This window comes from Impatiens glandulifera, chromosome 3, assembly GCF_907164915.1.
Source record: "Impatiens glandulifera chromosome 3, dImpGla2.1, whole genome shotgun sequence".
In the NCBI taxonomy this organism is placed as follows: Eukaryota; Viridiplantae; Streptophyta; class Magnoliopsida; order Ericales; family Balsaminaceae; genus Impatiens; species Impatiens glandulifera.
The window spans coordinates 25,921,570-25,941,254 of NC_061864.1; the positions used below are offsets into that span (position 1 = coordinate 25,921,570).

Sequence of the window (19,685 nt, forward strand, 5' to 3'; positions counted from 1 at the left end):
GTTTTCATCACCAATAGTCGACACTGATCTTACCCAATCACCATCACAACCTATGATTGATGGAGACGAAATGGATGATGTTGAGAATACTCCGATACAAAGCGCTAATGTTGTTCCCCCGAAGCCTAATGAGCCAAAAATACGTATTGTGCCTGATGGGAAGTAGTGAGTATTAGTTAGGGATTTATTTTCTTACATATATTATATATAAGTTAACTTTTGCAATCTTATGATCGCTTAACTAATTATACCACATATTTGTTTTCTTGTATTTATGTAGTTTTGATCCAGACATTACTCGTCCAATAAACAAAATCGTCACTTCACTATGGAGGGGACATTACCTAAATTGGAATCAATTTCCTCAGAATGTTAAAGATATGTGGTGGTGTTATTTCAAGGTTTGATTAAATTTAAGTTTCATAGGCATATCATTAATGAATATTGTACAATAATGGTATAATTAAGTTTGATGATTGATTATAGGAACGTTTCGAGTGGGATACAATATACGAGGCGGATGTTCATAAACTTTTTAATAAAAAGTTGGTGCGAAGATACGGAATTTTGTTTCAAGGGCAAAAGAACATAAGAAACGGCCATCACACGTTACCGTTGAAGATTGGGATATAATGAAAATAAAATTTGGTGATCCAAAGTATATAGATAAGTGCAGAAAGGCTAAAAGTACTCGGCACAAGACAAACAAAGGAGCTACCTATCGTGGAGGCTCAATTAACTTAAAAGAACATTGTCGGAGAATGGTGAGTAATAATTTATTATTTCAAATTTATAGTACTCGTTAAACATTGACACCAACATTTTATTTGTTTTAATTATTTTTAAACAATGGAACTTGGAAGATCTCCGAAAGTCTTAGAAAGCTTCACTAGAACTCATCAAAAAAAGATTTCCATTACATATTCATAAATTCTTTTCGATAATGATTATTATGTTTAACTATTGTAGGATGAAATAGGGATAGAACATGTACAATGGAGGAAATCGAGAAAGATTGCAACAAGCATGAGAGTTTTGAACAACACACCCAAACAAGCATCAAAATCGAATTGTAGACCATCTTCGACTAGTATCCCCCATCGTTCTTCATCAGTTTGTCAGTCGAATAATACTTCCACTAACATTCAACCAAGTTTCCAACCATTAATATCAAAGTTTTTTCATACGAAAATTGGTAACCAAACCACCAACGTACCATCTATTACCCCATCTTCAATAACTTTTGACGACCACCATCTAACCCAACCACAACCACAACCTCTATTAGAAGAAAATGTTGTAATGGATGATGGTGAAATTCAACCTCAAACTACAAACTCAAAAATATTTATTGGGATCGAGGGGGACAAGTGAGTATTTTCTTTTTGACTATTGCAAGTATATGATCGATATAAAATACTTTTTATTTTCAGTTCCATACATATTTTACTCTATTTATGTAGTTTCGAACCAGACATTACAAAAGAAATCAACAGTATTGTCACCAGATATTGGAGGGGGCCTTTTTTAAACTGGAACAAAATCCCTCAACAAATAAAAGACTCGTCGTGGGCCCACTTCGTAGTAAGTTAAAATTGACTATTATGAATTTTAATGTAGTTAGTAATTGCATGTTAATTTTATAATTAACTTAAATTAATTATTTTAGGAAATCTTTCATTGGAATCCCATAATGGAGGGTGATGTGAACAAGATGTTTAAGAAAAAAGCTAGTGCAAAGATTCGAAATTTTGTGACTCGTGCCAAAAAGCTTTTGAAAAGGCCCTCACATGTAACCCTAGAAGACTGGGCGGTAATGAAAACTAATTTTGATGATGATAAGTACATTAAAAAATGCAACAAAGCTCAGGGTCACAGACAAAAGTATAAAATCGATGGTGGGGCTTCATATTGTGGAGGGTCAATAAACGCAAACGAACATCGACGGAGATTGGTTAGTAATACACCAAATAAAAGTTTGATGCTGCACTTCTTAACATCTGAAATATTAATTTTCAGATCATTGAAATTATTAACCATTGATTTGGTAAATTTTTAGACCATGGAACTTGGAAGACCACCAACCGTGTTGGAATTATTCACTAGAACTCATAAAAAGAAAGATGGGAGTTGGAGCGGGGACATGGCTGCAAAAGTAGCGGTATGTTACAAATTAAACTCATTTTTTTGCTATCTTTTTTAATTAAACTCACTTTACTATTTTTGATATTTAAAATTAACCAATCTGTTTTGTATGTTTACAAACATCATTCATCTTTACTATTGTTAATATTTATCATTGTTGTGATTATCTTAAAATACAACTAGTATACATTGTAAAGTGATATGTGTAATTACCTTGATTGTGTTTAGATGTAGAATGATTTTTTAATAATTAGTCATCATACAAATCAATTATTTGAATTCATTTATTGTAACACTAATAGTAATATAAAGAACTTAGACTTGTAATGTTCTCTATTTCCTTATGAAATAGTGGCTTATATTAATTTCTACAATTGATTTTTTGTTGTGTGTGCAGAAATCGTTTAAAGAACTCTATAAAACACAAGAAACTGTAGTAAATGAAAAGAAATCAGAAGAAGAAATGTGGGTTGAAGCAGCCGGTGGACCCACAAATGGTCGCGTTTTAGGTTTGGGGTACGTGGGTAAGAAACGTATGTTAGACCAAGGCTCGTCCACGAGCAAACATAATTTAGAAGGCTTGAGAATGAAGAAGTCAGTGGCAGATTTACAATTGAAAAGTGATGAGAAAGATGAAGAAATTGCAAAACTGAAAGAAGTACTCGAAAAACAGCGCGATGCAATTAAAGTGCAGGATTTACAACAACAGATTGAAACTAAAGAAAAGGGGAGTTTGCAAATGCAGATTGATGTGCTTCGAGACCTTGTTGAGGCATTGCATAATTCTAAGATTCTCATGAGTCAGAATCTTCCAAGTTCATCACAATGATAAAAGGTAAGTTGTTTGTATCTTTTCAATTAAAATATTTTCTTTTTTTTTTTGTTAATAGGGGGAGATGCATTGGCATTAGTATATTTTAATTGAAGTAGTTTAGAATAACTTTTAATTTTATGTTTCTCACTAGGATGCTTTTAAGATAAAATTAAAATATTATAGATTAATATGCTGCATTTTATTGATTAACTATACATGAATTCTAATGTATTTATTGGTTTTGTTTCCAGATGCAGAAGATTGGAAGATTGATTGATGAATTAAACTTATTTTTGTTATCTATTAGGTTTGAATCGACTATTTATAGTTGGTTTATTTTTGAACTTTCAAAACTTTAAAATGATTGTTTTTTTGTAATTGGGTTATGCATGATTCTGAAATGTGAAGCAATGTCCTCAAAATTGAATGTTTACAATTAAAATAGTTGTTTGTATATTAGTAAAATTAAATATTGAGATTGAATTGTAGGAGTTTACTTTAAGTTAATATTATAAAGTATATTACAAAAATGAGTTGTAAAATACTAAAATATAATATAATGAAAATGAAAAACTTTAATGTATTTTAAAATATTAGTAACATTTTTAACCATATATTTAAAATGTATAATTTCTAGTTAAAAATAATTTCTTTGGTCTTTGTAACAGAATAACAGTTTGCAAATAATTTAGATTGATTAATTTAATTATTTTTAGTGATTAAAAAATAAGTCTAGGTAATTAATAAAAAAAATCAATATATATTAATTCTGAACGTATATTTGGTAAAAAAACTAAAAATAGATTCAAAAGTGTACTTTTAAAGTTTAGATACAAAATATATTTTCAAATAAGATAAATGTAAAATTATTTAGTTTGTTGGTTTTTTTTTTTTAAATCAAGCATTAATTAAACATAATTGTATTAATGGGTTGAGAAAATTATTGATATTTTTTATTTATCAAAAGATCGTAGGACAAAATTTTAAAAATATTGATTTTGTTGGTATATCAAACAAATCAGTAAAGTATAATATTGATACCGAAATTATCAATACCATATGATATCATCGGTGTGAGTTTTTTAAATTTTCGGTTATCAAAATAATATTTATAAATTAAAAATATATGTAATATTTTTTTAGATGTCAATTTTTATATATATAAAAAAAAAGAACATAAAAAGCATTCAATCATTACAAACGAGGGAGAGAAAAAAAAAAAAAAAGACAACTTTGAGCTAGATCTCAAAATTTATGACGCATTGATATTTATGTTTTTTTACTAGAAACATTTTTTTTATGCATTTTCAAGGGCGATTATTATCGGGCATTCTGCTTTTTTTATTTTGTCAAATCAATCTTTCACCTCAGCTGAAAGTGACACATGTTATACTTGATCAAAACACTGCAATGCTTTCGCTTTTTTCTCTGAATAATTAAAATGTTATTTTTATTTAATAGTATTTTAAGTATTATAAAATTACATTTTTAAAATTATTATAAAATTACATTTTTTAAAAACACTAGCATTTAGTCCGTGCATTTGCACGAGTAATAATATAAAAAACCGTGAAAAAAAAATACGGATAACATTTTTAATTTTATTTGTAACCGTTTTAAGTTTATGGGTGGGTCAACCCACAATCCGACCCAAGTATCCATTTACTCAACATCATTATATATTAGTTAGTTAAAAAATTGAATTTATATTAATGTTAAAACGTCTCGCGTTCATCAAATTTGGTGTTGAATTTAAAATATAAAGTCTTAGTAGCCTAGTTGGTAAAATGTTGTACTTGTTTTTGTTAGGTTGCAAGTTCGAAACATACCTCTAACATTTTTTATTTTTTTTAACTGTTTTAAGTTTAAGGCGGGTCAACCCACAATTCGACCCAAGTATCCAAATTAACCACAACTCTCGACCCGACAATCCGGACACTTTAAAAATTAAGCATCGTTATATATTAGTTAGTTAAAAATTGAATTTATATTAATGTTAAAACGTCCCGCGTTCATCAAATTTGGTGTTGAATTTAAAATATAAAGTCTTAGTAGCCTAGTTGGTAAAAGGTTGTATTTGTTTTTGTTAGGTTGCAAGTTCGAAACATACCTCTAACATTTTTAATTTTATTTTTAACCGTTTTAAGTTTAAGGCGGGTCAACCCACAATCCGACCCAAGTATCCAAATTAACCACAACTCTCGACCCGGCAATCTGGACACTTTAAAAATTAAGCATCACTAGCATTTAGCCCGTGCATTTACACGATTAAAAATATAAAAAATCGTGAAAAAAAATTACGGATAATATTTTTAATTTTTTTTATAACCGTTTTAAGTTTATGGGTGAGTCAACCCACAATCCAACCCAAGTATTCATTTACTTTACATTATTATATATATATATATATTAGTTAGATAAAAAATTAAATTTATATTAATGTTAAAACGTCCCGCGTTTATCAAATTTGGTGTTGAATTTAAAATATAAAGTCTTAGTAGCCTAGTTGGTTAAAGAGTTGTACTTATTTTGTTAGGTTGCAAGTTCGAAACATACCTCTATCATTTTTAAAGGCGGGTCAACCCATAATCCGACCCAAATATCCAAATTAACCACAGCTCTCGACCCGGCAGTCCGGACACTTTAAAAATTAAGCATCGTTATATATATATATATATATATATATATATATATATATATATATATATATATATATATATATATATATATATATATATATATATATATATATATTAGTTAGTTAAAAAGTTGAACTTATATTAATATTAAAACGTCCCGCGTTTATCAAATTTGGTGTTGAATTCAAAATATAAAGTCTTAGTAATTAGTTGGTTAAAGAGTTGTACTTGTTTTGTTAGGTTGCAAGTTCGAAACATACCTCTAGTATTTTTAATTTTATTTTTAACTGTTTTAAATTTAAAGGCGGGTCAACCCACAATCCGACCCAAGTATCCAAATTAACCACAGCTCTCGACCCGACAATCCGGACACTTTAAAAATTAAGTATCATTATATATATATATATAGATTAGTTAGTTAAAAAGTTGAACTTATATTAATGTGAAAACGTCTCGCGTTTATCAAATTTAGTGTTGAATTTAAAATATAAAGTCAAAGTCGCTTAGTTGGTTAAAGAGTTGTATTTGTTTTGTTAGGTTGCAAGTTCGAACCATACCTCTAACATTTTTAATTTTATTTTTAACCGTTTTAGTAACGTCCTAGTTGGTAAAAGGTTGTACTTGTTTTTGTTATGTTGCAAGTTCGAAACATACCTCTAACATTTTTAATTTTATTTTTAACCGTTTTAGTTTAAGGCTGGTCAACCACAATCCGACCCAAATATCCAAATTAACCACAACTCTCGACGCGACAATCCGGACACTTTAAAAATTAAGCATCATTTTATATATATATATATATATATTAGTTAGTTAAAAAGTTAAACTTATATTAATATTAAAAGGTCTCGCGTTTATCAAATTTTGTGTTGATTATAAAATATAAAGTGTTAATAGTCTAGTTGGTTAAAGAGTTGTACTTGTTTTATTAGGTTGTAAGTTCGAAACATACCTCTAGCATTTTTAATTTTATTTTTAACTATTTTAAATTTAAAGGTGGGTCAACCCACAATCCGACCCAAGTATTCAAATTAACCACAGATCTCGACTCGGCAATCCGGACACTTTAAAAATTAAGCATCATTATATATATATATATATATTAGTTAGTTAAAAAGTTGAACTTATATTAATGTTAAAACGTCCCGCGTTTATCAAATTTGGTGTTGAATTTAAAATATAAAGTCTTAGTAGCCTAGTTGGTTGAAGAGTTGTACTTGTTTTGTTAGGTTGCAAGTTTGAACCATACCTCTAACATTTTTAATTATATTTTTAACTGTTTTAAATTTAAAGGCGGGTCAACCCACAATTCAACCAAAGTATCCAAATTAACCACAGCTCTCGACCCCCGGCAATTTGAACACTTTAAAAATTTAGCATCATTATATATATATATAGATTAGTTAGTTAAAAAGTTGAACTTATATTCATATTAAAACATCCCGCGTTTATTAAATTTGGTGTTGAATTTAAATTATAAACTCTTTGTAGCCTAATTGGTTAAAGAGTTGTACTTGTTTTGTTAGGTTGCAAGTTCGAAACATACCTCTAGCATTTTTTATTTTATTTTTAACCGTTTTAAATTTAAAAACGGGTCAACCCACAATCCGACCCAAGTATCCAAATTAACCACGCATTTTTAATTTTAATTTTAACCGTTTTAAATTTAAAAACGGGTCAACCCACAATCCGACCCAAGTATCCAAATTAACCACAACTCTCGACCCGGCAATCCGAACACTTTAAAAATTAAGCATAATTATATATATATATATATATTACAAGAATAATGCAAGTACAATAAAATACATAATATTTTAAACATTTTGACTTTAAACATTTTGACATTTTGACGGATATTATGGAAGTGTGAAACATATCACTAATATTTTTATATTATAATAAAATATAAAATATTTTTATAATTTAAAATATATTATAATATTACAAATATTTTTATAATTAAATATATAACTAATATTCCTAAAAATTTAAAAAGTTGAGACACTTAAAAATAGGACCACGTATATTATAATATTAATAAAAAAATATTTATTAATTAAATATATAACTAATATTCCTATATTATATATTATAAGTATATTATATTATATAATAATTAAAAAAATCAGAGTTCAACACGCTGTCTTCCTTTTCTTTTACATATAACCCATAAAATAAAATAAAAAAATATCTGCCCTTTTACACATTGTCCGCGCCTTTTACACGTTGTCCATGCGGAGGTTATGCTCTTATGAATAATATAATTATGAATGTTACATGTTTATCGGGTATAACTAACTCAGTATTTTAGTTAATAAATGAAATATAAATATGATTAATTAGTTTGAAAATATTATATAATCCTAAACAAAAAGACCTTGATTTTGCAAAATATTGAATAATAAAAATTTATTTATTTTTTAATTTGAATTGAAGTAAAAATATATTAGAATAAATAAATTAAGATATGCTACCTTATTTTTTTTTTGGCAGTGTTCCTGCCTAGGAAATTGGTGTGAAAAAAATTCTTTCTTTTTCAACTTTTTGGAATTAGGGTACAGTTGGCCCTACTGGGTGGGCTTTATCAAGAACCTGATTCTTGAATACAACCCAGCAATGCAGTGGCGAGAGTAGTCCCAGACCAGGTCCGACCCTTCTCGTCTCTTCTCTTCTCGTTTTCCGTGAATTCTTTCTGTTCTTGTTCCATCAACGAATCGACGACAATCCTCCCGCAAATGGCGCAGATTATCAACCAGGTAAAACCCTTTAAACCCTTCTCCACAAAAACCCTCTAAAATCCTTCGCATTTGCAAGCCTATTACATAGGGTTTGTTGGTTTCATAGAGTAGACCTCGTTACATTGCAATAGTTCTTTCTTTTCGATTCATATATATGCATGATTAGCCCTGATTAAAGATTATCTACATATGTTGATTGAATCGTTATTAACAAAACGAAATCAGACTTTAATCATTCTGATTTATCTAAGGATATTATGCAGCTGCCATTAGAAGTACCAACATTATCTGTAACTATAAGGACATGCATGTTAGATGATTGAAGAAAGACTTATTTTCTTCTTGATTTGCAGGTTAATGTATGTCAGATATGTGGGGTTGAAGGCTATGATTGTCTAGTTCATTGCTCTTCCTGTGATGCTTATGAACATATGTAAGATAAAGACTAAAGTTTAATGCAAATTTCCATGGGCTTACATTACAAAATCAATTGTTCTTGCATTTCTTTTAGGTATTGCATGGAGAAAGTCATAATGGAAGCACCAAAAGATTGGAAATGTGATTACTGTCAAATCAAGACTCAAGGTTGGTGGTGTCTGTTTCTGTCATGTGTAGTAATGGTTTGTTTGATGTGGTTTATTTGGATTAAACTAATACTCCATCATCAATCACGTTAGAGGATACTGTAACTCTAGTATGACTTATATTAATATTATATTATAAGATATTATAATCTCATAACAGTATCCCATACTTATATGCCTTGTTTCCAATTCTCTAGATTCAAGAAGTTTATACATTATAATGTACTACAAATTCAGTGTAGTTTTTCTTATTATGCAGATCATTTGGATGGAAGTAGAATTGACCAAATTCGAGTCGAGTTTCCTTTGGGCCCTTCTAAATGTTTTTCTTGGAAGTGAGCTTTACAATTTGTTCTCTATTTACAACTGGATGTGGTTTAATGATGCTTGTTCTTCTGATAAATTTTCTTTTGTCTTAGAGGAAGGTTCAAGATTCTTGATGAAAGTTTTATGGATCTTCAGTGTCACTTGAAGGCTCATCTTCCAACAACAATAAAGAAAAAAATCTATCAGTTCTCGTTAAAAATGCCAGAAGAAGTAAAACTCACAATGGTTCCTAGATCCAACTTTGGGATAAATACGTTCACCAAAGATGACATTTCGTTGTATTTCTTCTGCGGTCATAATCTTGGGTATGTTCTTGATTAACTTTCTGGTTATAAGAGATAATTGAAAGGTCTATATTAATTTTATTTTTCTTCCTAAATTTTAGATGTATCAGATACCACCAGATATTGGATCAGATGGGGGCGAATGATTATGTAATGAGAAGCACTATGAATGGTGTGGAATTGATCGTTCTCAGTTCGAGGCTTCTTCCAGTGGATTCTCAACGTGAGTTTCCATAATTGAAGTTATTTTTTAAGACTTTTTCTATGAAAGTTGTAACTAGTTTGTTGGTTTTGACAGACTATTTGGGTCGATGGCCTTTCATGTGGGCAGTTCTTCGATCAATGAGAAAATATAAAACTGTAAGCGAACTGAATACAACATCGATTCAGGTGGTGGAGTCGACTAGTTTTCTTCCTCCAACTCTTCCAACTACAATTGCCATGAATTGTGATTTCCCACCTGGATTTGAACATGTGAAGTTGGAGAGAATAGAAGGTGGGACATAGATTGATCATTAACTAAACAAACCATATGATTTTGAATAGTGTTAGTTAGTGCTAATATTGTGTTTTTTGGAAGTTGCATATTACATTATTACATTATTGCAATTTGCATTCATGCTTATTTTAAACTATATATAGTCTTTTTTATATTCATTTCAGAAGCTTATATATTTCTACTTGTACATGTTTAATTAATTACTACCACAGTCTGATTACAAAATGACAAATTCAAAACTATTATCATTATTATCTTTAATTTTATCATCTCTAGAAAGTTGTCAGCTTGAAAGTAAACAAGGCATAATGATAATGTGAAATTAAATATTAAAAAAATAAAATACATCTTGACACTTTCTAATGCCTATCAAAAGGACAGTCAACAACAAGAAGTTCAGATATCTGCTTTCAATAATTTTAGCACAACAAATCAGCATGGACATAAAGTACATAAAGCTTTGTTTGTAAGGTATATTTAAATAATAGTTAAATAATGCTATTTTTATAAATTAAAGTGGTTTATAAAAAAGAAAAGTAAAGTAAACATATTAAACATTAATTAACAAAAAATAAAAATTAAACATAAAAAAATATATATTATTTGAAATCAAATCCGTATTAATCAATATAATATTTGAATTACGAATTTAATAAATATAATTTAGACTTAATATGAGTATTTTTAAAACGAATGGAATAATCATTTGTTCACAAGTTAACTCTATTTGAAAAATAATTTGAAGAAGTGTTTAATGGCAATTACAACAAAATACATTTTCAAATTGATTTGGTACTAAAAAAAGTGCCAAAATGATGTAAAACAAATAAAAATCATTATTAACTCCAAAGAAATGAATCATGAATCATATATTATTGCTCAATAGGTGAACATGAAACTTAAGGGGAAGAATATCATATTTACAATTTTCTTTATAAATATTTTCATATTTACAATTTACACTTAACTTTTAACATTTTTGTCATATTTACATCAAATGGACGAAATTTGTATACTCCTATAATGTTTTGTGAGGTGATACCTATAATTAATTTTGCTACGTCAATATTCATGTTTTTTAATAAAATTAAAAATTATAATTTTACTAAAATAACAAAGTCTTTTCTTCCACTCTTTAACAGAAACTCAAACTGTAAACCTCATCATCTCTCATTTTTCTCACTTCAATCCATCATTTATACTCAAACTTCACATTCACGTTTCAGGTTTCTATGATGGATGATGATGTGAACATATTTTTCTTATTCCCGCGACATTCGCCACCATTTCTACTCAAACTTTACATTTTATGTTTTAGTTTCTTGACGATTGATGATGATGTGAACTGATTCTTCATATTCTCGCGACATTCGTCACCATTTCTACTCAAACTTCACATTTCTGTTTCAGGTTTCTTGATGATTGATGATTATGTAAAGTGGTTCTTTCTCTTCCCGTGACATTCACAATTTCGCCTGATTGCATTTTAGGTTTCGTTGTTCTTTATTTTATTTTGGTGATTGATGATGATGTTTTTAAATTAAAATATATTTTTTTGTCGACAGTGAATTAGATAATACTTTTCAAAGGAGATTTCGTTGTTATTTGTTGAAATTTGTTTTCCGTCCTAGCCCTAATGTAAAATTTCACCTCAACTAGTAGTCAATATGGACATTGAAGAAAAAAGGTATGTCTATATTATTTTTACAATTTTTCTATTACAGAACTGTATGTAAATAGAGTTGGAAGAACAGTTATATAATTTTTCTATTACAAAACTTTCAGTACAAATTTGGATTTAAACATTCATTCTATGTTAACTAATAAATGTTTATTCTTATTTGTATTTAGAGTTAGAAGTTTTTATAAATTAACCAATTAAATACTATGAAGTAATCTCATTTCTATTAATCTACATATTATCATACTCTTATTAATCTGTATAATATTCCAATGAATTGAATTTCCAAAGATTAAAAAATAAAATATTATCACATAATAAGGAAAGTTAGGATCTCTATACAGATTAATAGGAGTGTGATAATATGTAGATTAATATGAATGATATTATTTCATAGTGTTCAGTTGGTTAATTTATAAATATTTTACAGTTAGGATCCTTATGTTATAGGTTAAATATAGGAAACATTCATTGCTAGTTGTTTTTTAAATAAATCTGGACTTTAAACATTCATTATCGAACTGAAAGGTTAATATGTAGACTTAATGAAGATAGAATTAGACATTGAAGAAGAAAATTTTGTACTTATTTGTATCTAGAGTTAAAGTTTTTAAATTAGAATCTATTTTTATTTACAAGAAATTATAGAAAATTTTGGGATAAAAAATTACATTGTTTGATCTATAATATAGAAAAAAGAAGTTGATGTAGAAGCTGAAATAGTAGTAGAAAAATAGTAGTAGAAGAAGAAGTTGAAGTAGTAGTCGAAGAAGAAGAAACTGAAGTAGAAGTTTAATAAGAAGAAGTCAATGAACGTGAAGAACTTGTTTCAGAAGATAGTGATGAAGATTCTATGTATGAGAAACCACCATCTGATTCCGAAAATCCCAATGAAGAATAACAAAGTGATAATATGAGTGAAAATATTTATGATGATTCTGATTGTGGAAGCTTTATATATGAAGTAGGTGAAGAAGATATTTATTATGAACATTTTAATCTAGAGAACTTGGTTTATGAACCAATGAGAAAACACAATCGAAGACGTATTTATAAGTCCACTGACAGTGGGAATACCAAATTTATGGTTAGCATAACTTTTAAGTCTAAGTAAAATGTGAAAATTGCAATAACAGAATATTGTTGTGAGAAAAACTTTCTTTAAAGTTAAGATATGCTGACAATAAGAGAATTAAGGCTATATGTAATAATGGTAAGTTCACACGGGTCATGTGGGTTAATATTGATAAGACTTGAATGATCAAGACTATTCAATCAGAACATACTTGTTATACAAATAACAAAATTGGCTTAATAACAGCTCAGTTCATTGAATTGAAGTTTGAGAAGATGATTAAAATATATCATACAATTACATTGAAAGTTCTCATAGAATTATGTAAGATAGAACTTAATGTCGAAGTCACACAAACCAAGGTTGTGAGAGCCAAAACTCTTGTTTTGTAAAACTTTAAAGGTGATGGTTTGAGATAGTACCAAAAGTTATTTAGCTATATTGAGAAGATAAAATCTAGCAATCCTAGTTCAAGTGCTAAGTTGAAATTAAGAAGAGATGAAAAATAAATGAGTTACAATTTCAAAGAATTTATGTATGCTTGATGTGATGAAGAAGGGTTGGTTGGTTGGCTGGTTGTAGTCTTGTAGACCTATAATTGGAGTGGACGGTTATTTTTTGAAAACTATTTGTAAGAGTCAAATGTTGTCTGCAGTTGGTTGAAATACGAATAATTGGATGTACCCTCTTACATGAGTTGTGGTTGAAACGGGAGCAAAGACTCATGGTGTTGGTTTTTTTTTTATCTTGTATATAAAGACATTGGATCTAATTTCTTTGATGTTTTTGGTTTAACTATTATGTCAGACATGCGAAAGGTAATTCTTTGATCTGATTTCTTCAATTAGAAATATTATTTTACATTTTATTTTTAATTCTTAAATTATTTATGATTTCATATAATTACAAGGATTAATAGCGGCGGTCAAAATTGTTTTTCCAGAATCGAAGCACAAGTTTTTTGCAAGGCATTGGTACGCCAATCTAATTTTCTAAAATTGAATACATTAATGGATGGTCTTGCTGCTAAAGTTATTTATGTATAAAAAAACATGGACAAAGGCATTTCAGCATGAGACAACGAAATATGATATTGATGAGAACAATATATGTGAAAGTTTTAATTCTAATATCTTTTTTGCTATGGATAAATATATTTTCACTATGTTGGATTTGATAAGGAGGAATGTCATGAACAAGAGAATTAAGAATAACATATTAGTGCATAAGTGGCCTCACAACATCTCACCCAAGGCCAAAGAATTGCTTGAAGTTAGTAAATATCAACATCATGAATGTCACGTATTTTTTTGTGGTAGTAAGGGTTATGAAATAACCCAAGGTAACCATAGACATACCGTTGATCTTTTCAACGAAAGATGCTCTTGTCGACTATGGAATATAAGTGGCATTCCATGTGTTCATGATGTTCTAGCAATTAATCATGCTAATAATGGCACTCTAGAAGATTATGTTTCTCATTGGTACAAGAAATATGCATACTTGAAAACATATTCATTTGACGTAAATCCTTTGAAGAGAACGAGTTTTGGTATACTAATCATAACTTAAAAAATTTACCGTCAAAAGTGGGAAGATTGGCTGATAGGCCTAAAAAGAATAGAAGGCATACTCGTACAGAATCTAAATCTCATGAAAAAATGTCTAAAAGAGGTATATTTATGCATTGCACTAAATGTGGACAAGAAGCTCACAACCAGAGAGGATGGAAAATGGTAGTGGTATAGCCAATGCTCTGCCAAAAAAAATACAGTTAATTTAATGTTATGATTTTTTCTATGTAATCGGCATTTTCTTGTCCTTACTATATTAATTTGATAATAATGCACCTGGAACATTTACACAGTTATAATATTGCAAATACATTTATACATAGTAATGATGGTGTAGGTATATCCACACATATCCATGACAATGCATGTACAACTATTAAAGTTAGTTTTATGGTGAAAGAATGAATATTTGCATGGTTTATGTGATACGTATTGAAAAGGTTTTTGTTGATTTTCATACTTTCAAATTTTGTTTTGAACTAATCTGCATTTGTTACTTTAATCTTTATTTTTCTTGTCCTTACTATACTAATCTTATGATGATGGTATATACACATTTACACTGAACTATAATGGTGCAGACACATCTATACAGAGTCACGATGGTGTGAATATGTCCACGGATCTATGAAGTTGGAGGTACAACTATTATAGTTGGTTTTATAGTGAAAGAATGAATATATGCATGGTCTATTTGATATGTAGTGAAAAGTTGTTCTTGTTATTCTCATACTTTCAAATGTTCTGTTTTAATGTGCATTTGTTGTTTTAATCTATAGTTTTCTTGTCCTTATTGCATTAATCTAAAAATGAATGTGCAGATACATTGGAGCAAGACATTGTAAATGGTTGCATAATCAATGCTCCTTAAAACAAAATACAGGTTTTTCTTGTTTAGCTTAATTTGCATTGTTTGCATAGCTATTAAAATTGGTTTTATTGCGAAAGAATGATTGTTTGTATGGTTACAAATGAGAATTTTATATAATAACTAGTATATATGTGTTATGTAGTGAAAATATATTTTTGTTGATCTGATATTTTGTGTTGAATTATAAGAATATTTACACATGATTATAATGGTGCAAGTACATCCGTAGACTTGTCAAAACGAGAAAAAGGAAGAGGAAATAATACCTCACATAGTGTTAGAAGAGGAAGTACAACTTCACTAGGTGTCGAAAGAGATGGAGGTAGAGGTAGAGAAGAGTGAACGGTTGTAATTGGTGCGAAAAACTTATAACATGGTATTACAATTCTTGATAACGATAATGAAATGCCTACTCTTTATTTTGAAGAAGGCAAGGTGTGGAACCTCGTGATCTTTTTTTATGTCGGAGGAGCCACCAAGATTTATGTGGAGAGGTAACGAAGCACTCTCAACTAGACATTTACAAGAAAAGGTTAATAAGAAGAAAAATAAGTTGTATGGTCAAAGCAGTTAAACTTTTGGATACAAATAGTATTGATTGATGGATTTGTAATAACTTATAAGCGATGATTACTTTTTATTATATCCTAAGTTGGATGAAATAGATTGCTATATTTTGTAAGTCACATATGGAGTTTATGTAAGTGTCTAAATATTAGATTATTATATTTTATAAGTGTCTATATGTTTATTATATAAAATAAGTTTATAAAATCTCATTTGTTAACATATTGAAAATTTAATCTAATGAATCGGGAATGATGTGTTTGTTAAAGTATTAGTTTTGTTGTGGCATTAAGTATTTGTTAAAGTAATGAATCGGAGATTAGAGATTAAGTGTTTGATAAAGTATTGGTTTTGGTTGTGGCATGAAGTATTTGTTAAAGTATTGAAAAGTAGGTAAAATTTAAAAAAATATAGTTAATTGATGAATATTCTAAATATTAAAATCATGAAATTGAGAAAAAAAATACATGAACAGTATTCAATATTGGGTAATGTCTTATTTTTTAACTGTATTATTTTATTTCCTATATAATTTACTTAGAATACATTAAATACAAACATTAGAATACATTTAATATAAATATTAAAGTAATAAAATAAACTCCAACAAATAACCATTAAATTCAAATCACAAATCTTATTGACCATATAATTTAACTAATGTGGAGTTCATCACAAATCTTACAATGTTGCATATTTCTATTTTTATTCCATTATGGTACTAAGAACACTTTAAACATCAAATATACTAGCATAAAACAAATAAATAAATATTTGACAAATTTCATCTTCACTTCAATCTTCAATAAGTGATTTTCCAATTGATTAACTTTATTCGAGATCACCTCCAATTCATTCTCCAAATGCTTCAATTTGAATGAGATCGATTGTAACTCATTCATCAACTCAAGTTTCTTTATATTGTTTTCATATTCAAACTTTATTATCTAATCAAAGTACCTCCGTCCAATATCATTTTGCAATTATGAAAACAACATATTTATAAAAGTATGATAATATGTAGATTAATAGAAATTAGATTACTTAATTGATTAATTTATAAAAACTTTTAACTCTAAATACAAATAAGGACAAACATTTTAAAATCCAAATTTGTACCGACAATTTTATAATAGAAAAATTACATAACTGTTCTTTCAATTATATATATACAGTTCTGTAATAAAAAAATCTAAAAATAATATAGACAAATATTTTTTCTTCATTGTTTATATTGACTACTAGTTGAGGTGAAGTCTTGGATTAGAGCTACGACCGAAAACAAATTTCAACAACTAACAACGAAATCTCATTTGAAAAATATTATCTAATTTACTGTGACAAAAAATATTTTAATTTAAAAGCATCATCATCAATCATCAAAATAGAATAAAGAACAACCCAACCTAAAATGCAACTAGGCGAAATGGCAAATGACACGGGAAGAGAAAGAACCAGTTCATATCATCATCAAGAAACCTGAAACAAAAATTTGAAGTTTGAGTAAAAATTGTGATGAATATCACGGGAATAGGAAGAGTTCACATCATCATCAATCATCAAGAAACTTAAAACAAAAATGTGAAGTTTGAATAGAAATTGTGACGAATGTCGCAGGAATAGAAAAAAATTGTTCACATCATCAATCATCAATCATCAAGAAACCTGAAATGGTGGAATGTGAAGTTTGAGTAGAAATGATCGATTAAAGTGAGAAAAATGAGAGACAAAAAAGACTGGGAAGAGAAGGTTAAAGGCTCTGTTTTTTTTTTTAGTGAAATTACATTTTTTAATTTTGTTAAAAAAAAGTGGATATTGATGTGGCACAATTAATTATAGTTTGTGGTATCCACCACCTGGCAAAATATTAACGGAGTATATAAATATTGTTCATTTTGTGTAAATATGACAAAAATGTTAAAAGTTAGGTGTTCAAATACTGGCAGAATTCTCTGCTCTCGATATCTACTCTTTTTGTTCTCTTTCAAAGGGAGGGGTAAAAACGTATTTTTTTTTAAAAGTTATTGTTTTCCCCTTCCCTGTAAGAAAGAACATGGAAAGCAGAGATATGTCGAGAACAGATAATACCGTCTAGTTAAAATAGTATATTGTAAGTTAGATGGTAAATAAGAAAAATATTTTAAAAAATGTTGTAAATATAATATTCTTCCCAAACTTACATAAATAAGAACATCTTCAAAATGAAAAATAACATAAAGTTAATAAAGTCCAAATGCGTTTAACAATTTATTTAAGACTCTTTTAAAATAGGCTTTCTTTTTCATGTTGGTCTACTTTATCAACTTATTATAAATTTTCAGTTTTAAAAAAATCATTAGAATACTTTAACGATAAGACCCTTATACGGAATATAAAAATCTCATATTCGATTTTCATTAAAAACGGTTAATTTAAAATAGTTAATGAGTGCATCGTGTCATTAAAAATAAATCGTGTCATTAAAAATAAATGTTACAAAATATCACACTTATGATCCACTTAAGAAATTGATACCATTTTTATTTATTTACATTTTAAAATAAACATGAGTATTTTTAGTTAACCAAAAAAATAAAACTTAAAAACATCATCATAACCTAAATCTTATTTGAATAACTTACTCGTTTATTTAAATATTATCAATTAATTATTAATTAAAATATTATTATTATTTTTTTAATTTAATTTGATTTTTATCAATAACTCAACTTTTAATAATAGCTAAAAAAAAAAATCAACTAATAAAAAAAAAAACATCACACATAAACAGATCTGAAGATCCCCTGTGCAGCAGCCGACCTTCATAGATCGAAAGAGAGATGTCTCACAACACTTCATCATCGTCTCCGGTGAATGATCCCCGGCAACCTGCCGCTGCCAGGCGATATGTGGCTCCCGTCGTCGCTGCTCAAGATCTTCCTATTGACTACTCAGGTTTTTTCGGGATCATCTTCGGCGTTGCCGGCTTCATGTTCAAGGTTCTCTCTCAATCGATTCGTTAATTGTTCCAATTTGAGTTATTATGTGTCATATATGCTAAATCTGCAATATTATCTATCTATTTGTTAATGGTTCAGTACAAGCTTTGTTCTTGGTTAGCAATCATATGCTGCGCTCAATCATTGGTGAACATGAGGAATTTTGAAACTGATCTCAAGCAGGTCTCCATGGCAATGATGTAAGGTTTTTTCAATTCATCATCATTTAGTGGTAAAGCTAGATTAGTAGTAAATTGGGTATTTTGAATATGATGATGCTCAACTTTGTATATGAATAATCATGACAGAATCAATATGATTGGTTAAACCCTAATAAAGAAAGACCAGAAGATCTTGTTTGTTACAGTATAAGAATTGGTTGGTTGATTGATTGTATGTTTTCTTGTGTGATGAATTTTCAGGTTTGCTATCATGGGACTGGTGAACCATTATCTTGGAGTTGCTAAACCGAAGAATAGTTAAATTTTTAGGAGTTTTATTATTGCATTTATCGAGTTTTTTGATTATATCCTTGCTCTCAAACAATAGTTCAATATTTATGTTTGGTGTAACAACTTATTCAGATGAATCATAACCCTTTTTTCTGTTTCCATTGGTTGTTCTTCGGCTTTATTTTCTAATTAATAAATTGGACTTGTTTGGAAACACTTTGTGAGTTGCTTGTTTAGCTGATAATATGTTTGAAAACCATTCTTAATAAATTGTGGGTAGGGCAGATGGGGCTCCAAATGCAAATTGCAGTTGATTTTTCTTTTATCAAACTAAGGTATGTGTCTTGTTCGTTGTTCAATTTCTCAATCTCTTCTTGTTCATCAGACCAACAACTGGGCAAAGATTGAACAACGAGTTCTTCATCCTCTTGTTTTGTTACTGGTCTTCTTCAAC

At 28.6% G+C, this 19,685-nt stretch overlaps 3 protein-coding genes across 3 annotated transcripts; all 3 read left to right on the top strand.

Moving 5' to 3' along the window:
- The first annotated feature begins 1,693 nt into the window (after positions 1–1,693).
- On the top strand, positions 1,694–2,974 carry LOC124930080. Its single transcript, XM_047470445.1, has 3 exons — positions 1,694–1,954; positions 2,060–2,161; positions 2,543–2,974. Exons 1-3 carry the CDS (start codon positions 1,694–1,696, stop codon positions 2,972–2,974), a joined length of 795 nt encoding a protein of 264 aa, XP_047326401.1.
- Positions 2,975–8,124: 5,150 nt separating this feature from the next.
- Positions 8,125–10,161, top strand: LOC124928571. The gene is made up of 7 exons (XM_047468809.1): positions 8,125–8,357; positions 8,693–8,772; positions 8,851–8,924; positions 9,183–9,258; positions 9,343–9,555; positions 9,636–9,757; positions 9,833–10,161. Exons 1-7 carry the CDS (start codon positions 8,337–8,339, stop codon positions 10,039–10,041), a joined length of 795 nt encoding a protein of 264 aa, XP_047324765.1. The 5' UTR covers positions 8,125–8,336; the 3' UTR covers positions 10,042–10,161.
- Positions 10,162–18,558: 8,397 nt separating this feature from the next.
- LOC124932388 (protein Asterix) lies at positions 18,559–19,390 on the top strand. The gene is made up of 3 exons (XM_047473005.1): positions 18,559–18,779; positions 18,879–18,979; positions 19,202–19,390. The coding sequence occupies exons 1-3, from the start codon at positions 18,621–18,623 to the stop codon at positions 19,260–19,262; spliced, it is 321 nt and encodes a 106-aa protein (XP_047328961.1). The 5' UTR covers positions 18,559–18,620; the 3' UTR covers positions 19,263–19,390.
- Positions 19,391–19,685: the final 295 nt, after the last annotated feature.

Bases quoted from the DNA above. Each gene is read 5' to 3' on its own strand.
- LOC124928571 (XM_047468809.1), top strand. From the start codon at position 8,337: ATGGCGCAGATTATCAACCAG. The intron at 9,259-9,342 runs GTGAGCTTTACA...CTTTTGTCTTAG, and splicing joins TCTAAATGTTTTTCTTGGAA to AGGAAGGTTCAAGATTCTTG. The intron at 9,556-9,635 runs GTATGTTCTTGA...CCTAAATTTTAG, and splicing joins TTCTGCGGTCATAATCTTGG to ATGTATCAGATACCACCAGA.
- LOC124930080 (XM_047470445.1), top strand. From the start codon at position 1,694: ATGGAGGGTGATGTGAACAAGATGTTTAAGAAAAAAGCTAGTGCAAAG. The intron at 1,955-2,059 runs GTTAGTAATACA...GTAAATTTTTAG, and splicing joins ACGAACATCGACGGAGATTG to ACCATGGAACTTGGAAGACC. The intron at 2,162-2,542 runs GTATGTTACAAA...TTGTGTGTGCAG, and splicing joins ACATGGCTGCAAAAGTAGCG to AAATCGTTTAAAGAACTCTA.
- LOC124932388 (XM_047473005.1), top strand. From the start codon at position 18,621: ATGTCTCACAACACTTCATCATCGTCTCCGGTGAATGATCCCCGGCAA. The intron at 18,780-18,878 runs GTTCTCTCTCAA...TTAATGGTTCAG, and splicing joins TTGCCGGCTTCATGTTCAAG to TACAAGCTTTGTTCTTGGTT. The intron at 18,980-19,201 runs GTAAGGTTTTTT...ATGAATTTTCAG, and splicing joins CAGGTCTCCATGGCAATGAT to GTTTGCTATCATGGGACTGG.